Below are 21,234 nucleotides of genomic sequence, written 5' to 3'. Positions count from 1 at the left end.
TTGAAGCACCTCTCTTTTGAAATTGGCTCAACTTTCTGAACAGTCGTCGCTCTTCATCAATGTCAGTTCTCACTCATGTACCAATCAAAGTTAAGAGGGGGCGGGACCTCTGGCACTGGTGGAAGGAAAAAAAATCTTACTGGTCTTTGCGAGGGCAAACTTTTTAGGTCTACAGCTGCTGCCTATGTCAGGACAAGTTCGTGTACATTGTCTTTTTTTTCTTTATGTTTCTTGTGTGATATTTCCTTTAATTTGGACATATGAATTACATGGCTTTAAACAATGTCACAGATTCTTCCGAGGAAAGCAGGCGTCTTTTTTGTAGTGCTCGATGAGCTCTGGATGAAAAGTCTGACTCTGTTTTTTTCATTGGTATTCATTTCTGTCCTATCAGACAAAGATAACGGATATTGTGTCTTTCAGAGGGGTATCATTTAGACTGATATCAAAGAATGATATAGACAAACTACCTTTGTTAAGGCACTTTTTATGAGGTTTTCATCTTTACTTTTAATATAATAATTTTCAGATGATTACACAAACCTTGTAGACTTCTCTGTCCTGGTTAGATTTATAGTGTTTTTGATATCAAACTTGATAAGAGGATTTTAAATGACGAAGAAGAGCTTTTTGACAATTTTCAAAAAATTCTAACAATAATTTGATGATATTGATAGTTGTGGTATGTCGGTCAGTCATAGGTCTTATTTTCACACCTCTACTGTCTGATATCACTGATACTGATAATAAACTTCAGCACTGGTGCATCCCTATCTATGAGAGGGAAAAGAGGAGAGAAAACTCAATAAAATCTTCCTGTAGGGCACTCCCAGCCTCTGGTAGATCTCCCACCTTCCTCCTCCATGTCAGTGGTATTGGCATTAGGGAGACAGAAATGTAAAAATGGGGTGTTGCATCACACTGCTCTGTGTACTATTGCTGTGAGGATCCTCCAATAGGAATCAGATAAATTAAGCTGATTTTAATGAAGAGAAGGAATCTGATCTGAGAGTTTAGTGATGTCCTCTGAGAGCTGTACTCAGTTAATCAATGTCCACAGACCCCCCCGCCCACCACCACCACCACAAACAGATATATGCGGTAAAAGAGGAGGATGATGCTCTCAGACACAGTGATGAAGATGAGGAGCAGCCTCCTCTCTCTCCTCAGCAGCTTTCTTCCCTTCACTGAGACAGGAGTCAGGATCCTGTTGCTAGGAAACCTGGTGGTCTAAGTTTACATCTTATCAGAGAAGATAACAGAGAAGATATCAGACAGATTTATCAGCAGGAAGTAAATCTGAATCTGTTTGACTCTGATTTTCTGCTGTGATCATCTTCAGCTCTAACCCTGCAGCCTCACAGATACAACTGAATCACAGCAGAGATGATATTCAGTCAAACATCTCCATGGTTGTAAATCACATTATGAAACGACAGTGACACAGAGACATGTTTCTTCTCTCCTGCCCCATTGTGATCCTACGAAAATAATCCTGTCCTGTCCCATGCCAGATAGCCTGTTCTACATATCTATGGGATATACAACCCTGATTTCAAAAAAGTTGGAGCCATGTTTAATTTTTAAATATAAACAGAATGCAATGACTTTCAAATTTTTATAAACTCATTTTATATAGAACATAAACAACATGGCAGATGTTGAAACTGAGACATTTTACCATTTCATGAAAAAATATTTGTTTATTTTGAATCTGTTATCTGCCATGTTGTGTATGTTCGATTGTAAATAAAATATGGGTTTATGAGACAGTTGCTATTTCCAAATTACACAGTGTCCCAACCTTTTTGAAATTTAAGTTGTATTCCCCATCCATCAGGGCAACACCCAATATACGATGTTTTGGAAGGACAGAATCTTTCTAGATAAAACCCATGGCTGATTGGATGAACATTCTCTCTATCACATTTGTTATGGGCCAATCAGAGCAACTAAACATGAAGTAGTACACCACCGTTTAGTAAAGTACATGACGGGATCTCTACAGGCAGCAGTTGTTATGTCAATCTGATAGAGCAATGCTTCCCAAACCCCTCTGGTGGGCATTGGAGGTACTGCAGGTAAACCATAAACACAATTTTTAAAACTGAAATCCTTTTCAAATATATTACCTTAAGATGAAATTGCTAGAACAGCTGCAACACAGCCAGAGGATTTAAATAGTTTTTAATCTGTAATTTCATCTAATTTGCAAGACTGGTGTCATAGTTTAACTGGTGTTGAATTAACTTATGACTAAACCATATGGCATCCACATTTAGTCAACTAAGGTGTCTTCCTAGAACCAAGCAGCAGTCAGACCCCATATCTGTTACTCATGTTATCCCTGTGAGGGTGCAGGCTCATTACTATGATTACCACTCCCACAGGCTCCCATTGATGTTTTTTTTTTCATTTGCCAGCCCAATCACATGATTAGTAGGCAAACCTATTCCTGTGCTGTGGGACCCCCTTGGGACTCCCAGTGCTCAGCTGTTAGTGATGGATGAATTTCACCGCTGTGTGGCCTGGTGTGTTTTAAATGTGATTACTTTCAGTGTCTTTTTAAATTTATTTATATCATGACAATGATAACCTAACCCTAACCCCTAACCCCTAACCCTAACCCTACAAAGATCCACAAAAGAACACAAGACACAATAGAAAAATCAGATGGAAAAAGACACATAAAACTGACAAAACACTATTTTGCAATGCAAGCTTTTGCTCTGCTCAAAAGATGCTTTGACTTTCCAGGTAGCACGTAGCTAGAACCCCCCCATATGGATAGATACATTCATGACGATGTGTATTGAATACAATAAAATTAGTTCAAAGCAATTAATCCATAGTCACATGAATCTGAATATGAGAGTGTAACAGTTTTATGCTATGAAGGAGGAGGCTGGGTTGGAGGAGGATCAGATACACAGCAATGTGCTGATGCGCCACACTGCTGCTGCAGTGTGGCGCATCAGCATTAATGCAAGCGGGGATTAGTCAGAAGTATGTCATATTTAAATACACCACTATGTTGAGAGAAAGAGCTGTGATTGGGAACATCTTACCGTCAGCTGATCCTGGCTGGGCGTATGACAACAGTGTCTTGCATGAAAATAAACAATTTTGACTCGAGTGATGATGACATGCCATTTGCTGTGGACACCAGTGGCTATATTTGTGAGTCATGGCACACAGAAGACAAACTGCTACAGATGGAGACTCAACGGAAAGAAAGAGGGAAAGAAGCTTTAGTGGAGACCTGTTAACCCACCTGGCGGTGTAGGTGTGGAAACTGTGAGCCCATGCCCACGAGATCAACTGTCATGAGTGTGATTTCACATCACTTCTTTTGGATGTTTTTGATCAAGAATAGCGGCTCACAGACACCTGCAGCCTGCATCACTCCCCATCCAGAGTTCCCTGCCATACTGAATGCCAATATTATAACTGACCTTCTTTGACTTTCTGAAGATAGATAGGAGAAACTTGATCCAGACCAGAAAAGCTGAATGGAAATTTGTCACCTAAGTAAGTTTATGACTGTTGCTTTGTTCATCTAATGGCTGATAATTAGACAAGCTTCAGACAGCACAATACAAAACACTGTGTCTGCTGTTGAAATGGATACTGAGCTTAAATATTTAGTTCAGGCCTAATTTGTTTTTTTTCCTCTGACGAAACCTGCAGACCCAAACAGCTGTTAGGGTATGCTGAACCAGAAGAACATACAGTCGGTCGCCGAAAGTTGCAATGCAAAATAGTGGTTTCACACACAGTGGCTTTCAAGGTGGAAGATTTGACACTTCAAAATTTGCAGTAAGGTGTGCAATAGAGCCAGGATTTCTTTTTGGCCTATTTTTTCCTTAAACTCACTAAATTATGCCAAGCAGCTATACCTGAATCAAACCAAAGTTTAGTTCGATTTTTATTTCTGGTTTGTTTTCCTCCTGTACCTCAGACGCTGTGATGGTGATCCTCTGTGGGGGAGGGGCCAAGATCGGTGGCTGTGACCACCGTATTTGAGACATGACGACACAATCGCAGTCACAGTCTGTCCTCCAACATGTCTGCTCCATGATTAAACCCCTGCCTCCACACACATGAACACATTATCATTTAGACAGTGTATTGATTTTTCATTAATGATCAGCATTAATAAAAGAGAGCAGCGTGTCTGTATCAGGATAAATTGGAGGGGCTGTTGGGTAAATGTTTTCCCTCTGATGAATGTATCTCTGCCTCTCGCACTCATAGCCAGGTGACCTTGGGACGTGCCTCACCTGCACCCCCCCACCCCCACTTCAACCCCTGGCTGTCTCTGTCTCCGCTCCGTGTCACCATGTATTTGTGTGGCTCATGTCTGTTTAAAGCAGATGTCTGTTGGTTCTGAAACCATCCATGTTTATCGTTAAGGTTTCTCATCTCTTTGTCTATGCTCAGGACTGTCCACTGCCTCCTTAATGAGAAATCCTAACCCAAATTTCTGTTAATGTTCAACCAATCAAACATATTCAAAGCTTGTTATTGCGGTTTGGACCTTCAATGGACTAAAACAAACCTGTTTGAAAAGTAGCCTTGTAGGGACATGCATCCAGACAGTTTGATTTTATTCAGTTTCTCTTCATAACATGATTTATGTTATTTTTTTATGAATATTTAAAATTTGCATTATCATGCCTTCTTGTCCAATCAAAACAAGATAGATAATTCCAGATTTGGAGAAAATTACCCAAACTAACCTGTTATTTCAGAAAATGAATTGTACGCATGCATACATAGAATTTTAGCCACATTTTTTACACTGGCAGATCCACCTGTTTGAAACCACTGGACAAAATGACTAAAAGTAGAAACCGATTTATTTCCAGACTGATTCTTTCTCATTGTGAGGATTTAACATTTTCTCAGTCTTCATTAAGAGACGCTCATTTGATCATTATTCATCAAATTGAAATGTTTCACATCATCAAACAAACGTTAGTATTAGAGAAAAAAATTCTTGAGTAATGAAAAAGTTCAGTTTTTAAATGATGATTTAATTTATTAAGTGACAAAAGCAATCCAGATTTAGCTTGGAAATAGTAACCCCTAGTAACCCCCTAACCCCTGAGTTCACTCAGATTTTTACATGCCATTCCCAGACGTGATTATTGCCAGACCTGTTGAATCAAGAAATCACTTGAATACAGTAGAACCAGTCTGACAAAGTGAGGTAGGCTAAAAGATCTCAGAAGCAACATATCATGCTGCTTTCTAAGGAAATTCAAGAACAGATGAGAAACAAAGTCATTGGTATCTATCAGTCTGGAAAGGGTTACAAAGCCATTTGAGACTCCAGCAAACCATGGTGAGAGCCATTATCCACGAATGGAGAAAACTTGGAACCGTGGTGCACCTTCACAGCAGTGGCCAGCCTACAAACTTTACTCCCAGGGTGCATCAACGACTCATCCAGGAGATGACAAAAGAACCCAGAACAACATCTAAGGACCTGCAGACCTTGCTTGACTCAGTTAATGTCAGTGTTCATGATTCAACACTCAGAAAGAGACTTGGTGAAAATTGGCATCCATGGTAGAGTTCCAAGACCAAAACCACTGCTGACCAAAAAGAACACAAAGGTTCATCTCACATTTGCCAAAAACATTTTGATGATCCTCAAGACTTTTGGGAAAATATTCTGTGGACTTATATCTGGCATAAAACTAACACATCAAAAGAATTGTACCAACAATTAAACATGTTTGTGTTTGTGGTAGTGTGTTTACCACTGAATGGCCTAAAAAAAACAAAATGAAGGTTCTGGAGTGGCCATGTCAATGTCTGGACTTAAATCTGATTGAGATGTTGTGGCATGATTTAAACAGGCCATGTTGGAAAACCCTCCAATGAGGCTGAATTTAAGCAATTCTGCAAAGAAGAGAGGGCCAAAATCCCTCCAGAGTGATGTGAAAGACTCATTAGCAGTTAGTGCAAATGCTGGCAGTTGCTGCCAACAAGGGTATGACATCCAGCTACTAGATGGGAATTACTCTTACACTCAGGTAGGTTTGGGTGACTTTTGATGAATTATATAATTATTTTAAAACTGCATTTTTTATTTACTCAGGTTATCTTTGACTAATATTGAAATTTTTCTGGTGATTTGAAACATTTAAGTGTGACAAATATGCGAAAAACTAAGAAATCAAAAAAGTATTTAAAACATAAACTCAAAGCCTCAAAAAAACAAAAATCAAAGCAAAAACAAAGCAGTACAAACTTTTGGATAAGAAATAATGATATCTTCTTTCTCTCACCATCCTCAGTGTGACCCCGGCGAGGCGACCAAGCTGCTGTATGACCTTCTGTACACAGAGCCCATAAAGATGGTGCTGATGCCGGGCTGCAGCTCAGTGTCCACACTGGTTGCTGAAGCTGCTCGGATGTGGAACCTGATTGTGGTAAGAAAAATCTACTCCAGTTTTTTTAAATTAAAAAGACTCCTTTTTTGTCATTAAAGTAATTTCTTAAATTTAGTATGTGTTTCTTCTTTCATGTTGAAAGATTAGCCACATTGAATTTAATCATTGATTATTTACATCTTTAAAGACATACAGTCATGGATGAAAATATTGTCACCCCTGGAATTTTTCAAGAAAATACACAATTTCTCCCAGGAATTGTTGCAATCAACAAATGTTTTTGGTATACACATGTTTATTGCCTTTATGTGCATTGGAACAACACAAAAAACCCAAAGAAAAAAGACAAAATTGACATAATTTTACACAAAACTCAAAAAATGGGCCGGACAAAATTATTGGCACCCTCAACTTAATATTTGGTTGCACAACCTCGGAAAAAATAACTGGAACCAATCACTTCCTATAACCATCAACAAGCTTCTTACACCTCTCAACTGGAATTTTGGACCACTCTTCCTTTGCAAACTGCTCCAGGTCTCACAGATTTGGAGGGTGCCTTCTTGCAACAGTAGTTTTGAGATCTCTTCATTGGTGTTCAATGGGATTTTGATCCGGACTCATTGCTGGCCACTTCAGAACTCTCCAGTGCTTTTTCTCCAACCATTTCTTGGTGCTTTTTGAGGTTTGTTTCGGGTCGTTGTCCTGCTGGAACACCCATGACCTCTGATGCACACCCAGCTTTCTGACACTAGGCCCTACATTGTGGCCCAAAATCTTTTGATAGTCTCCAGATTTGATGATTCCTTGCACACAGTCAAGGCACCCAGTGCCAGAGGCAGCAAAATAACCCCAAAACATCCTTGAACCTCCACCATGTTTGACTGTAGGTACTGTGTTCTTTTCTTTGTAGGCCTCATTCTGTTTTTTGTAAACAGCAGAATGATGTCCTTTTCCAAAAAGCTCTACCTTAGTCTCATCTGTCCACAAAATATTCTCCCAGAAGGATTGAGGCTAACTCAGGTACATTTTTGCAAACTCCAGTCTGGCTTTTGATTATATTATATTATATTATATTTGATTATATTATGCACAGTGGACAAAGGAATTTCAAGATCTCTGGAAATGGTCTTGAAAACTTGAGATTGTTCATATTTTTGTGGAAAAATTCCAGGGATGCCAATATTTTCGTCCATGACTGTAAATGCTAATGTCACAAATAATGTCAGTTGATTTTGATTTTTGAACAATTTTGGTCACTTTCTTCAATGATTCCATCATATTTATTTACTGATTTCTTCAATGGTTCATGTCTGTCAGCTTCATTTTACCCTCTCAGATGAAAGCTCAACCCCCTCAGGGAGCTGCAGCTCATCTTTACTTCATTAACTATCTGATACTTTGCAGTGTCCTGGAATGAAGCCTGGACAACTCTGGAAAGTTTAAGGCATGCCAAATTAAACTAATGTGCTGAAGCAGTGTTACTGAACAGAGGAAGTGGCTGATATTTCTGCTCTGGTAGTTTTATAAAGTCATAAATGATAGCTGTTAAAAATGGCTCAACAGTTTCATCTTTAAGTCAGTCAGAGATCTGCTGCTCCACAATCACTAATCTGGTTTACAATCCTTTAAGATCATCATAGAAACATGATCTGCAATAATAATAATACAAATAAATGCAGGTCTGAAAAGTATCAAAAGACTTAAAATACTGTATGTTAAAGATTCAACCATAAAGAACACATCTTTAGAAATGAAAAATGGCCTTCTTCCTTGTATTAAATCATCTTCAGTGGATCATAAAGTCACACAAAAAGTGAATCTACTGACAGCTGTAGAACAAGTTGCAGAAAATGTTCCTACAAAAGAAATGGGGATTTAAGTTTGCATCATCAAAATTTGGTTAAGGTTGACATGTCCAAAGATAATAAGGCTTCTGTTTTCAGTCTTTTTCTGATGTTTGATGGCAATTTGACAAATACCATGATATAGTGTCTGCCAAATACAAGGGTTGATAATGGTAAATAAAACTTTGCAATTCTTTGCATAATGCACAAAAGCATATACAGGTGCATCAAAAAAATATCATGAAAGTTTTTTTTTAACTGTGTTTTACTTCAGAAAGCTACATTTCCATTTATTCTAATTCTAGATTCATCTCATACAAGTGAAACATTTCAAGACTTTGTTTTAATCTTGATAATTATGGCCTACAGCTCACACAAATCAAAAATCTACTATCTCAAAATATTAGAGTCAAATTTACAAAGGTGTCCTGAGCGTTCATTCTTTCACTCTGGGTCAGCTCACACAACCACAATCATGGGGAAGACAGCTGACTTGACAAATGTCCTGAAAACAATCACTGACACCCTACACAAGGAGGGGACTGAGACTGGAGTCAATGGATCAAGAGCCACAGGTCCAGGAAGTGGATTACAAGTGTGGCGTTCTTAGTGACAAGCCAATTCTGTGTTGCCGATGACTGTTGAGCTCAGTGTTCCCTCACTTTAAATCTGATTATTCTTTCTTTTTCAGCTCTTATTTTAGCTCTCAGTCTTTCCAGCTCTGTGTACCTCAGCTGTGCATTATAATCAGATTCATTTTTATATTTCTGTTTTTTAGCTCTCGTACGGCTCCAGCTCTCCGGCTCTGTCCAACCGTCAGCGTTTTCCCACCTTCTTCAGAACCCACCCGTCGGCCACACTACACAACCCGACACGAGTCCAGCTGTTCCAGAAGTGGAAGTGGACAAAGATAGCTACAATTCAACAAACCACTGAAGTCTTTACATCTGTGAGTCTATTTCAGAATCAAACAGCTCTTATTACATTTCAGCATCTTAGATTGAAGTGCACGCTGCTCCACTTATCATTCAAATATAAACCATTGTAAATTATAACTGTTTTTCTCTCTTGTTTTTCTCAGACTCTGGATGACTTGGAGGAGCGAGTGAAGGAGGCAGGGATTGAGATCAGCGTTCGTCAGAGTTTCCTGACAGATCCTGCTGTTGCCGTTAAAAACCTGAAGGTACCCAACCTCCTTTAAAAATGCTCTTTCTTTTTTATTAACTATTCCAAAATCTCAAATCTGACCGCCTTATCATCCTCAGAAATTCAACAAAGATGGCAGAAGAGGTGAAAAGCTAGATATTTTTAATGGTGTTACAGAAGAGTTTTGCTAAACAGCTTCCATAGCACCCCCATAGAGGGTCCCCACAGAGGATCCTCATAGTGGGTCCCCATAGAGGCTTCCTTCAGTTTAACGTTGTAAATTTGGTAGATGTTGTTGGACTGAAGTTTTAAATTTTTCTTTAAAAAGTAGTGGTGATAAGTGTCTCTTCTGCACCAATCTAGCACGTTTAAATGAAATCATTGAGGAACTTCACATCCTGTCCTCTCCTCCCTCCTGCCTCTCCTATTGACCCGGCCTTCCGTGATGGCCCAGTTCTGACATTAAGAACTGATTGGCTATCCTGAAAGTTACCATGGTAACAGCCCTGGAGCACAGGGAGCATGTAGTTCTGTGTTCTCAGGGGGGGTTCTCTAAATGACTCTATGTCCTCTGTTCTCCTCTTAGCGCCAAGATGCCAGAATCATCGTGGGTCTGTTCTATGAGACTGAGGCCCGTAAGGTGTTCTGTGAGGTAATGAGACCGGGGTTGTCAGACGGAAATATTAAAGAGAAGGAAGGATATGGTCTGTTTGTTAAAATTAAGATCATAACTCTCATCTGTCTCTGCGTCTGCCTGCAGGTGTACAAGGAAAAACTCTATGGGAAGAAGTATGTCTGGTTCCTGATTGGCTGGTACGCTGATAACTGGTTTAAGATTAAAGACCCTGCCATTAACTGCACCGTGGAGCAGATGACGGAGGCTGTGGAGGGTCACGTGACCACCGAGATCGTCATGCTCAACCCTGAAACAGTGCGGGGGGCCTCCAACCTGGTGAGTCCACCACTATCACGTGACTTATTATTGAGTGTGATGTAATGGGGCATTTAAAGATGGCGTCACATCACAGCAAAGAGCGCCAGATGAAGGACAGGAAGGGAATTCTGCAAACAAGAGTGACCTCCAGGTCTTGAAAATAATGACACAATCAGGAAAAATGTTTAAAAAGCTCACAAAGAAACAACGGCAGACATGAGCTCTTCTTTGGTACCAGGTAGGCTTTTTTTTTTTTACATGTGGATTAAATAACAACAAAAATAGAAGAAAGAAAACTGTCCGTGAGTGCCTGTCGTTCACATCAATGAGCTAGCTCGTAGAACAGATTTATGCATGAATAACATCATTACCCAGTCTTAGCAGTATTAGACTAGTAGTTGTAGTAAAGTTTAGTGCCCCAAATGCTGTCTAACAGCCTTGTATCAATTAGCTGGTAAACAATAGTTGGTAGTTATTAGATATAGTTCGATAGCTGCACCTGAATTGACAGGGCGTGCCAGCGCGGGAGAGCCAAGCCAAGGGTAATGGGGCTCTACATGACTTGCTCATGTAGTTACCAGGATGGTGTACAGACCACACAGGACTTAAATGGTACTGGATGAATGATCCGGCTAGGTGAAGGACACCTGAACCTGGTTGTATCCCATATGGGTTTTTGGGGCTAGAGCACTTCTGGGTGGCATTTGGACAAGGTCAGAGCCTGTGTTGGATCAGTGTACATGACCTGCATTGCTATGTTGGCCAGGAGAAGGTCAAAGGCATGTTATTCTTTCATGCCTTCACAGGTTGTGACACTGTGTCAACCTTCTGCAACAAGGGCAAGAAAACTGCCTGGCAAACATGGGGCATTTGTCCAGAGGCCTCCCCTGTCTTCTCCAAGCTGAGCCAGTACCCTCTCACAGTGGAAGATGGTGACCTGGAGATACTGGAGAAGTTTGTCATACTGATGTATGACAGGTGCAGCACTGCTGCCACTGTGGACGAGGCCAGACTTGACATGTTTGCCAGAGGCCTTACGAGGCAATTCAACCAACCAGAGCAGCTCTGCTCCAGCACACCAGGCGTGCTGCCTACCAGGCTGGCTGTGTTTGTGCCCAGGCAACCAAATGTCAGCAAGAAGCAGAGAGTCCTGCTGACTTGGGATGGCAGAAGGTTGGTGAAGAATGGCAGGTCTTCTGGACAGCCAACTCCCCCATAGCCAAGAGTTGCCAACAGCTGACCAAATGCGGCTGCAAATCAGGCTGTTGTGGCAGGTGCAAGTGCTACAGGCGGGGTCTCACCTGTAGAGCTCTGTGCACTTGTAAATGTGAGGTGTGACTCTTTACCCCTCTGGCATTTTTTAAAAATGTCTTTATCATTATTTGTAATCATGGTGCTTATTTTTACTAACATGAATGTATATATACATGTGTGTTGTTTCCCATGCACCATTCCTATGCGCCATCAGTAAGATCTTTCACTTCGAGAAGTTTTAATATTCACAGTATGACCTTGGTGGGTTAGTGTGACATGAAAAAAATGTGTCAGTTCAATTCATTCTGTTCTTATTACTTGTTTATTTATTTATCTTTTTTTTAATGCCATGTTGTAATAGTTACTATTGTCAACGTACAAAAAGTACCTTTGAATTTTGACCCTGGTGGTTATTTATAATGGTGAAAACAAAAATAAAAATCATTATTATATGGCTGTGTTATTATATTTTCCTTGGCACCTGCACTATTCAATTCACATGAAAATTATTTAATCACCTTAAAGGGTTACATTAACCTATGAATCAGTGTAATGCAACATTCTTGACTATAAAGGTCATTGCTGGTTCTTACCGAAGCATTCTTGATTACTTTTGAGATACATGACAAGTAGGATGAAAAAATAAGAATTATTATAGGGCTCTGTTATATTTTTTTTTCTTGGGACCTATGCTATTTGTAAAGGGTTACATTAACCAATAAATCAATGCCACATTCTTGACTACAAAGATAGCTGCTGGTTCTGACTGAGACGTTCTTGATTACTTTGACATCCATAAGAAGTACAATGAAATGAACCATTGCCATTGCTATTTGCCTTCTTTTGGAGCTAACATGGCAGCTGACAAAATCTTTGAATGAATATACAACTTTAAGTTTTTTATAAAGTTTTCCTTTGAATCACCTAACCTTGAAAATATGGGTTTTAAGCCAGGATATGCATAGATTTGTGTATCTTTTTTTGTTGGATAAAAAAACCTTGGAAGGCAGGATCAAACAAAATAGGCAATATTTTTAAATAAAAATATATGTTTCATGGCAGACATCCTTAATGCCATTTTTGATGCAGCAGTTCAGGCAGCCTTTATGGTTACTGGAACAAGTCCATTAGATTCTCTGACCTGAAAAAGGTAGGATTAGACACAAAAATTATTTGTCTATCTCTACTAGTAACTGAAATATGGCAAAGTTTGTCTTTTGCAGCAGCCATCTTAGACATCTTAGACATCTTGGTTAAAGTCTAATATGCAACTGCCATGGACAAAATTACCTTCACTTGCCATTTTAGTGTCCAAAAACCTAGACTTGGACAATTGTTGTGTTTTTTTCTTCAGCTTTTAACCCATTACAATGGGGCTCAGTGTGACATGTTGGCCATCTTGGAAAATGGTCACCATCTTGGATTTTTGCATGGCCAGTGTTTTTTTTTTTTTTTGTTAAAGTAGGCTTTGAACGGTACATGTACCAAATTTCATGCTTGTATCACCATTTGAACAATTATTTCACTTACCTGCTCTGCTATGATACATTCTAGACCCATCAGTACATTCTAGAACTCTTAGTACTTTCCAAAGCCATTGATACATAGAACCACGGATAAATTCTAGAATCCTCAATACCTTCTGAAACCCCTGATACAATCTGGAACAAATGATAAATTCTAGAAACTTTGTTGTACTCCAGAACCCTCAATACCTTCTTTAATCCTCAATACATTCAAGAACATTGTATAATTCTGAAAACACACTAGGACCCTTGATACATTCTAGAGCGCTTAGTGAATTCTAGAACCATCAACACAATCTAGAAACCTCTATAACAGAAGCTTCTATACATTCTAGAACACTTAGTCATCTCTAGAACCATTGATGCATTCTAGCACTTGTTTCTGTTTTGTGTGTGCTTCGTTTGATGTAAAGCACTTTGTGACCTCTGTCTGTGAAAAGTGCTCTATAAATAAAGTTTACTGACTTACTTACTTACTTACTTACTTACTTACTAGAGCTTTAACAGACTACCTTTCCTCCATTCACATTCATTCATAACCCCTGTTCTTCACTTCCCCATAACCATCTGACCTTCATCAGGATAATGTGACTGAAAACAACCAATAGACATACTTTACAGCCTGCTCTTTGTCTGCAGCAGTAGTTCCTATGAGGGCTTCTAGTTTTAAGAGGGTTAGGTCTTAAAATTCAAGATGGAACTGAGCCTTTGTGTATTTCTTAGACAGTAATGTACTGATGTTTCTCAGGGTGATCAGAATCATTGAGATGCAGCAGACTGATTCTTATTGATCACAGAGAGATGAAAACTCTCGCTCTGAGTTATTCTTCAGTCAGCACAAATTTTAAATCAAACTCTGTCTGCTCTATGACAGAGCATTTGGAACTTGTCTGATTTCGTGTTTTATGTTGTCTCTGATACAGACGGTATTCAGGATTCAGACGCGTAATTGTATCATGGTATCAAAAGATAAACAGTTATACTGATGAATCTCAGCCTGTAGTGTCATTATGGTGCTTGTTATGTCACCAGTCTTCTCCATGATTTATCCAATATTTGTTGACAAAAAAAAACTTATGAAGGCCTTTACACACCTAGGGTGATATGAGTAACTTTTTTTAATGTAAACTTTTTATTATACCATCTCTCATTCTTTCTCGTCCTCTGTTAGACCTCTCAGGAGTTTCTGGCCCAGCTGATGTCCAAACTCGGCGGAAAGAACCCAGAAGAGACTGGGGGGTTCCAGGAGGCTCCTCTGGCCTATGATGCAGTGTGGGCTCTGGCACTGGCTCTCAACAAGACAGTAGGGCCCCTGAGGGTGAAGGGCCACCGTCTGGAAGATTTTAACTACAATAACCGAGCAATCACAGCTGAGATCTACAGAGCACTAAACACCAGCTCCTTCGAGGGGGTGTCGGTGAGTAGAGAGGAGTAGAGGGGAAGGAGGAGAAGATGATGATGATAATGATGCAATAAAAGTGGTGAAAATAATGATGAAGACAAAACAATGATGACATTAGATGGCTAAACTGATGATTGCAATGAGAAGACTGATAATGACAATGATGACCGTGCTGACATCAATGGCAACAGTCGCAATGATGACTATTTGATGACAATGGCAGTGATAATGATAATGACAATAATGACTCCAGTGACACCAATGGCAATGATGGCTACAATGACGATAATGACAATGGTGACTACAATGATTACAACTACAATGATAACAACAATGCTGTGTTAATTTTTTCCACTAAAACTATGACCAAAAATATTCGTCAACAGCTTTTTTTACCGATGAATTTAGACTAAGACTAGACAAAGATAGATCTGTCATGACTAAAACTGACAAAAAGTATGTTTAGTTTTCATCAAGTTGACTAAAACTAGACTAAAATGTAATTTAGTTTGTGTCAGACATTAAATATCCATGATATTACTCCACTGTGGGTAGATCTGTCAAAAAACACAATTCATCTGTATCTCTTTTGCCTCTTAGCAGTAGAAAGCAGGAACCCCAGGTTTGGTAGGGTGCATAGAACACACTACCATGATTTGGTACCAGATTAAGGCATGATAATAAATGCTCGGTCTAAAAGTAAAGACTAAAATGTGAGGACTTTTTATGGACTAAAGCTACACTAAAATGTTTTGGAATTTACATTTACTAAAACTAAAATACAACTAAAAGGGTAGAAATGACTAAAATGGGACCAAAACTAAAAGCCCTAATCTCCTAATATTGAAGAATCCTTGAAAAAATTCCTGGATCCGTCCCCATGTGCCCCCCACCACAGCATTTGCCAAGTACTCCCTTCCCGGTGGGGTGGAAACATGGTGAGGCAAAGCATTGGCTTTGCTACCAGTGGACTGTCAGGGTGGAAGCATTGCCTGCTGGTGCCAACAGATGCACTGACAGTCTCACCCATGGTCTCACTGGACAACTGGAAGTCATGGCAGAGGGTGAATATTCCTCTATTCCTCCTAGCATTGTGAGTATTCTCGCTAAAATTCACTGTCTTTCTCTCTGTTACGCTCCGTCGTCTTCTCGACCGGGCATGCGTCTTTCAAACTCTATAAACTCCAAGACTTTGAATAGAAACACATCCAAAAATCCATATCCGCCATCTCCTGGTGTAAAGTGGTAACAGCGCAGACCTCCACCATTAGCCCTATCTTCCAATAGTAAAGATTCCTTTAAAAAATTGCTGGATCCAGACAGTGATCCGGATCACTCCTAGAATCTAATCAGTTCTTTCTTATGCCATTTCTGACATTTCCTTAAAATTTCATCAAAATCCATCCATAACTTTTTGAGTTATGTTGCTAATAAACAAACAAACTAACAAACAAACAAACTAACAAACAAACCCTGCTGATGACATAACCTCCTTGGCGGAGGTAATAATAATAACCACAGTGATGACACTGGAAGTGGTTATGACCAAGACATTGATAATAACTGACAATGAAAATGACACTGGTGATGAGTACAATGACAAAAATGGCAATGATGGAAGCAATATCAATGATGACTTCTGTGACAACAATGGCAATGAAAACTATAATGAGGGCAATGACAATGATGACTTCAAATGCAGACAATGGCAGTGATAAATTCAATGATGACATAGGCATTGATAATGAAAATGACTACATGACAATAATGACTGACATGACCACAATAGCAGTGATGACAATGAAAACAACAATTATACGATGACTAAAAGGAAGACAATGATAACTAAGAACAATGGATAAGATGATGCCAATGATCAGTAGAATGAGAACAATGGCAATGGCAATGACAATGATCATTAAAATTAGAACAACGGCAATGATGATGGCAATGACAATGGTCAGTAGAATGAGAACAATGGCAATGATGATGGCAATGACAATGATCAGTAGAATGAGAACAATGGCAATGATGATGGCAATGACAATGATCAGTAGAATGAGAACAATGGCAATGATGATGGCAATGACAATGATCAGTAGAATGAGAACAATGGCAATGATTATGATGACGACAATGATCAGTAGAATGATGACAATGACATTGATGATGACAATGAAAATTATGACAGTGACAACGATGACAGTGATGATTGGAATAGCAACAATGACAATGTCAGCTACACTGACAATGACGGCGATAATAACCTTGGTTTTTAGATATTAAAAACAGTTCCTCTTGCTCCTCCAGGGTCATGTTGTGTTTGACGCTCAAGGCTCTCGGATGGCGTGGACTTTGATTGAACAGCTTCAAGGTATGACAGCTTGTTTATCTATCATGGAACTAGTGTCAATAGTCTTAATGTTTTCATATCTAATGAAATTTAAGATAAAGATTAAGTAATTGGTGAAAGGGTGTCAGTATAGTTTTTCCCAGACTAAAAAACAGAAGGACTCACACCAAACTCAGATCCTAAAAATGAGACATTGTAAAAGTTAATGTCATTATAGAAACATAGATGATAAAGAGCTGATGAATCCTGAGTTTGATTGAACTTTTGATAAGAAAGGTGGTGGTGGTTGACAGTTGTGAAAACCCTAATTGGATGACAGAGAGGATTCTGTTTAATTGTTGGATAACAGAGTGGATTCTGTTAAATGATTGGATGACAAAGAGGACTCTTCTTCATGATTGGATGACAGAGAGATTTCTGTTCAACGATTACTGTCGTCGTTGGATGTCTGTGGGCTTGGCCTGCATGCTGCTGCTCGTTGATATTAAACAGTTTAATGGCAGAAAGCCTCGGCAGTCGACTCTCTCTTTCACATGGATAGTTTTATTTTTGATTAAATCTGGCCTGCAGGGACGCCTGTGGCTGGATTTCATTAATGAAATGTCTCCTAAAGTGAAGTGGCGCTGGGAGCGAGAGGACTTCAGACTGTCAGGACGTCCCAGGAGACTAACAGAGACATGAATGTCAGAAAATGACATTTCTATGAAAACAAACCAAAGTTGAATGCTTATTAAAGGAGAGAGAGGCTGGGAGCTGTGTCCGTCTACCACAGGAGATGTTCTGTTTTATATGCTTTGTAAACATGGGGTACATTTTTATACCGACAGGGAGATTAGAACTTTAATGCCTGGACTTTATAACCTAAATTAAACTTATAACATCATCACTTTAATGAGCAACTGATGGAGAATATTTCTAGTATATTAGAAAGTTGATCATTTTAACAGAATAAGGCTGTGCAGTTGAGGATTTCATCATCAATGTAAAACTGCACATGAGCCATTGTCTTTACTGAAACAGATCCTGATTTATCTTTGTTTTTGTTAACACTGAAGATGTTGACTCTCAACATGAAAATAAAGGTCTAAAAATCAAATAACAGTATTTTCAAAAGATACTGTACATAGAAAAATATTTTCTCCTTTTAGCAAATCACCTTTACAGTCCTAGAGATACAAGACTAAATGATATTGTAGTACCCAGTGTGGTGACCCTCATTCCTTTTATTTGTCTCAGGAGGGAGCTATAAGAAGATCGGATACTATGACAGCACCAAAGGAAACCTGTCCTGGTATGGAAATGACAAGTGGATCGGTGAGTGACCTTCATCCTCAGGATATTTACGCCCACAGTAAAGTTGAACAATAGTTACAGCTCTGTTTGGATCAGTAACTACTTTCCTTCTCCCGGCGTGAAAATATAAATCTGGATGGGCCCGTACATAAAGTAAATGGGCCAGGCTGGGCTTAAAGAGAGCCTGAGTGGGCTCATGTAGGGTCTATTTAGATATTTTGGTCTTTTTTTTTTTTTTTTGGTCTTTAGTACACATAGTGAATTAAGGTTATCAACAGGAGCATACTCTTTTCCCCTACATTAGGTGTGGATTTCTCATTTCCCATTGAAAATCCATTGGTTGTCAACTAAACTGACCTCTCAACTGGAAACTATGGACCTTCTTCCTGTTGACGGGGCTAACAAGTTAGCAAGAAGCTAACTGTTTGTGTGTTTAACAGTAAAAATTCTTTGCTTTACTTTAGGTACAAGTACGATGTAAATATCCCTCAAGCCAAAGGAGCATTAGCTGTTATAGCATGCAGAGCTAATGGCTCACAGACAGCCTCCCTCCGTCTCTCTGACTTTGGTCAGGGTGGGTCAAAGAGAATGTTAGTGAAATGTTAAAGTAAAGGAAGTGGGGGCTGATGGGATGTGGTCTCTGCGTGTTGGGTGAAAATACGCAACAACCTTGACTTGACTCTGTGTGTGTTTTTGTGTGTTTTTTGTGTGAGTGTTGCTGTCTGTGCTGCTGATTGGATTTCCTGTTTGCTCAGGGCGACACTGATTGATTCAAGGTGGGGGGAGACAGGGGAGGGAGATGGGGGACTACATCAGTAAACAAGGTGACACAGTGACAGTGGAGAGGATTTTAAGAAATGATAAAAACACTCATCTTTACTGAGAGTAACTTCAAGTAAACATTGGAAAATTATTATCAAAGCATGCTCTGTTTGTATTTGTGCAATTTCATTTTTAAGATACAATATGATATGATCATTGCATTTCCCTGAGGATTAATGAAGTATCTATCTATCTATCTATCTATCTATCTATCTATCTATCTATCTATCTATCTATCTATCTATCTATCTATCTATCTATCTATCTATCTATCTATCTATCTATCTATCTATCTATCTATCTATCTATCTATCTATCTATCTATCTATCTATCTATCTATCTACGCTGTGCATCAGACGGTTGCCTCCGTGACGTCCAATAATCCCTTATAATTGGACACCTTGAAGGGCATTAACCCGCTTATACCATGGTCACGTGCCAACAAAAGTAATCAATGAAACTATTAATTTATAATTTCATATGTTTTATGATCAAAATAGAAAGTTTTACTAAAACAACAATTTCTTCCCCCTAGCAACCCCTGAAGACTTAACTAATAACTGGAATAGCCATTCCAAGCCCATAATGTTTTTAGGAATGTAGAAGTTATTCAGTACCCCAGTAGATAGGGCGGGCCATACATACGAAGTCACAACGGAACAAAAAAAAAGTCCGCTCAGCGCACTTTCTGAACAGATTTATCAATGAAAAGACATGAAGACAAGTGAGACTGAGAATCATCTGTGATCAGATTATAAACCTGTACGTTAACATGAACAGTCATCTGATAGAAAGCTTAGTTTTAGCAGACCAGCTGTTTGAATAAACAGAATAATTCCACCTTCTTCACTACAAGGTCACAGACGTGAAACGGAGCTGTCCACGCCCTGCAGGTGCAGATTGTCCGTCAGACACGTCAATATTTATCAGATATTATCATGCCGGTTTATCAGAAGCGTTTCCTTTGGCTCTACAAAGAAAAAATGGCTTCTTTTCTTTTGTTTGCGTTATTTGGATCTTCTGACAATAGTTTATAGCAGTTAGAACAGGAGGGAAGTGAGTTTTTGTGACACTCACCTCAGTGTTAAGGTGAGCCTGGAAACAAGATGTACATCAGATATAGGAGATAAGACCGTCTTAGGTTACTGGTCTTAACCTGGAGTCTGTCATTTTATTTATGTCAGTTAAGTGACGGTTGATGGTGGTCCGCAGGCTCCTTAGGCTGGCAGCTCTGTACTCCTTGCTCAGAAAATATGACTGTCTCAGGTTGCTATGGTTACTCCTAACAGAGTAACGGCTAATGGCTGCTGTGCATTAATTTGGAACTGTGTAATGTTTTTTGACCTGAACTACTTGTGAAGTTTGAACGGTGTCCATATATCAGAAGTTAATGGACACCAATGGAATTTCCAGAGCCAATCAGAATCGAGTATTCACCAAGACCATGGTATAATATATGATATATGATATGTTATGATATGATATGATATGATATGATATGATACAACATCATTAGATGTAAGCATAGGATAGGATACAGGATATGATGTCAAACAGGTGGTTACAATAAGATATGATACATCAGTCCTCCATACTCTTCCATGGTCATGTTGATCTTGTCAAACTGGTTTGTTTTGTTCCCCATCATGAAGAGTTGTCTGTGGTCGTTTTGACGTCACTCCATCTGTTGTCAGTGAACTCAGTGAGCTGAGACTTTGCCAGCTGTGACTCAAATGTCATTTTATAACACAAGGAGCACGCAGCAAGGTCAGCCAGACACCTTACACAGACAGACACTCCACCATGACAGCAGGGGCCGCAGGAAGTGCTGACCCCGTGTTTTTGGTATTTGACCCCGTGGTCATTTTGTCTCTCTGGACCAGCTGGGCTCCAGAAGTCAGCACAGAAGGTCAGACCGACGTTTACCAGGACAGAGAAAAAAAACTTTTCTTTAACTGAGAGATCACTCTGAAAGCATCATCATACCTTATTTATAAACTTTAATATGACTTTATTCACCATCGCTTTCTCCATTTATCATCAATGACCAACAGCAAGACACAAACTTATTCATCTTCTTAGCTTCATTCATGAAAATCTCAACATGAACACATAAATACATTTAGTCCTTTAATATCAGACAGTATGTCAGAGTTCGCTTACAAATCTTTGTGGACATGTTCCTCTCCTACACTACTGTCTCATAATATAGATACAAAACATTTTTATTAAAATCAAACATAAATAAA

At 39.2% G+C, this 21,234-nt stretch overlaps 1 protein-coding gene across 5 annotated transcripts in view; it reads left to right on the top strand.

Annotated features, from left to right (window-relative positions):
• gabbr1b (gamma-aminobutyric acid (GABA) B receptor, 1b) overlaps positions 1 to 21,234 on the top strand; it is a 102,348-nt gene that overhangs the window by 54,187 nt on the left and 26,927 nt on the right. For all 5 annotated transcript variants that reach the window (XM_041809856.1, XM_041809854.1, XM_041809853.1 and 2 more), the window contains 8 exons: positions 6,312 to 6,446; positions 9,033 to 9,203; positions 9,336 to 9,437; positions 9,987 to 10,052; positions 10,161 to 10,352; positions 14,286 to 14,531; positions 16,827 to 16,890; positions 18,106 to 18,183. In XM_041809856.1, coding sequence (XP_041665790.1) covers positions 6,312 to 6,446; positions 9,033 to 9,203; positions 9,336 to 9,437; positions 9,987 to 10,052; positions 10,161 to 10,352; positions 14,286 to 14,531; positions 16,827 to 16,890; positions 18,106 to 18,183 — 1,054 coding nt within the window. The remainder of the gene's footprint in view (positions 1 to 6,311; positions 6,447 to 9,032; positions 9,204 to 9,335; positions 9,438 to 9,986; positions 10,053 to 10,160; positions 10,353 to 14,285; positions 14,532 to 16,826; positions 16,891 to 18,105; positions 18,184 to 21,234) is intronic.

The sequence above is a fragment of the Cheilinus undulatus genome, linkage group 16, assembly GCF_018320785.1.
Source record: "Cheilinus undulatus linkage group 16, ASM1832078v1, whole genome shotgun sequence".
Classification (NCBI taxonomy): Eukaryota; Metazoa; Chordata; class Actinopteri; order Labriformes; family Labridae; genus Cheilinus; species Cheilinus undulatus.
The sequence above is the reverse complement of the archived record's forward strand: the minus strand, read 5'-3'. Positions and strand labels throughout refer to the sequence as shown.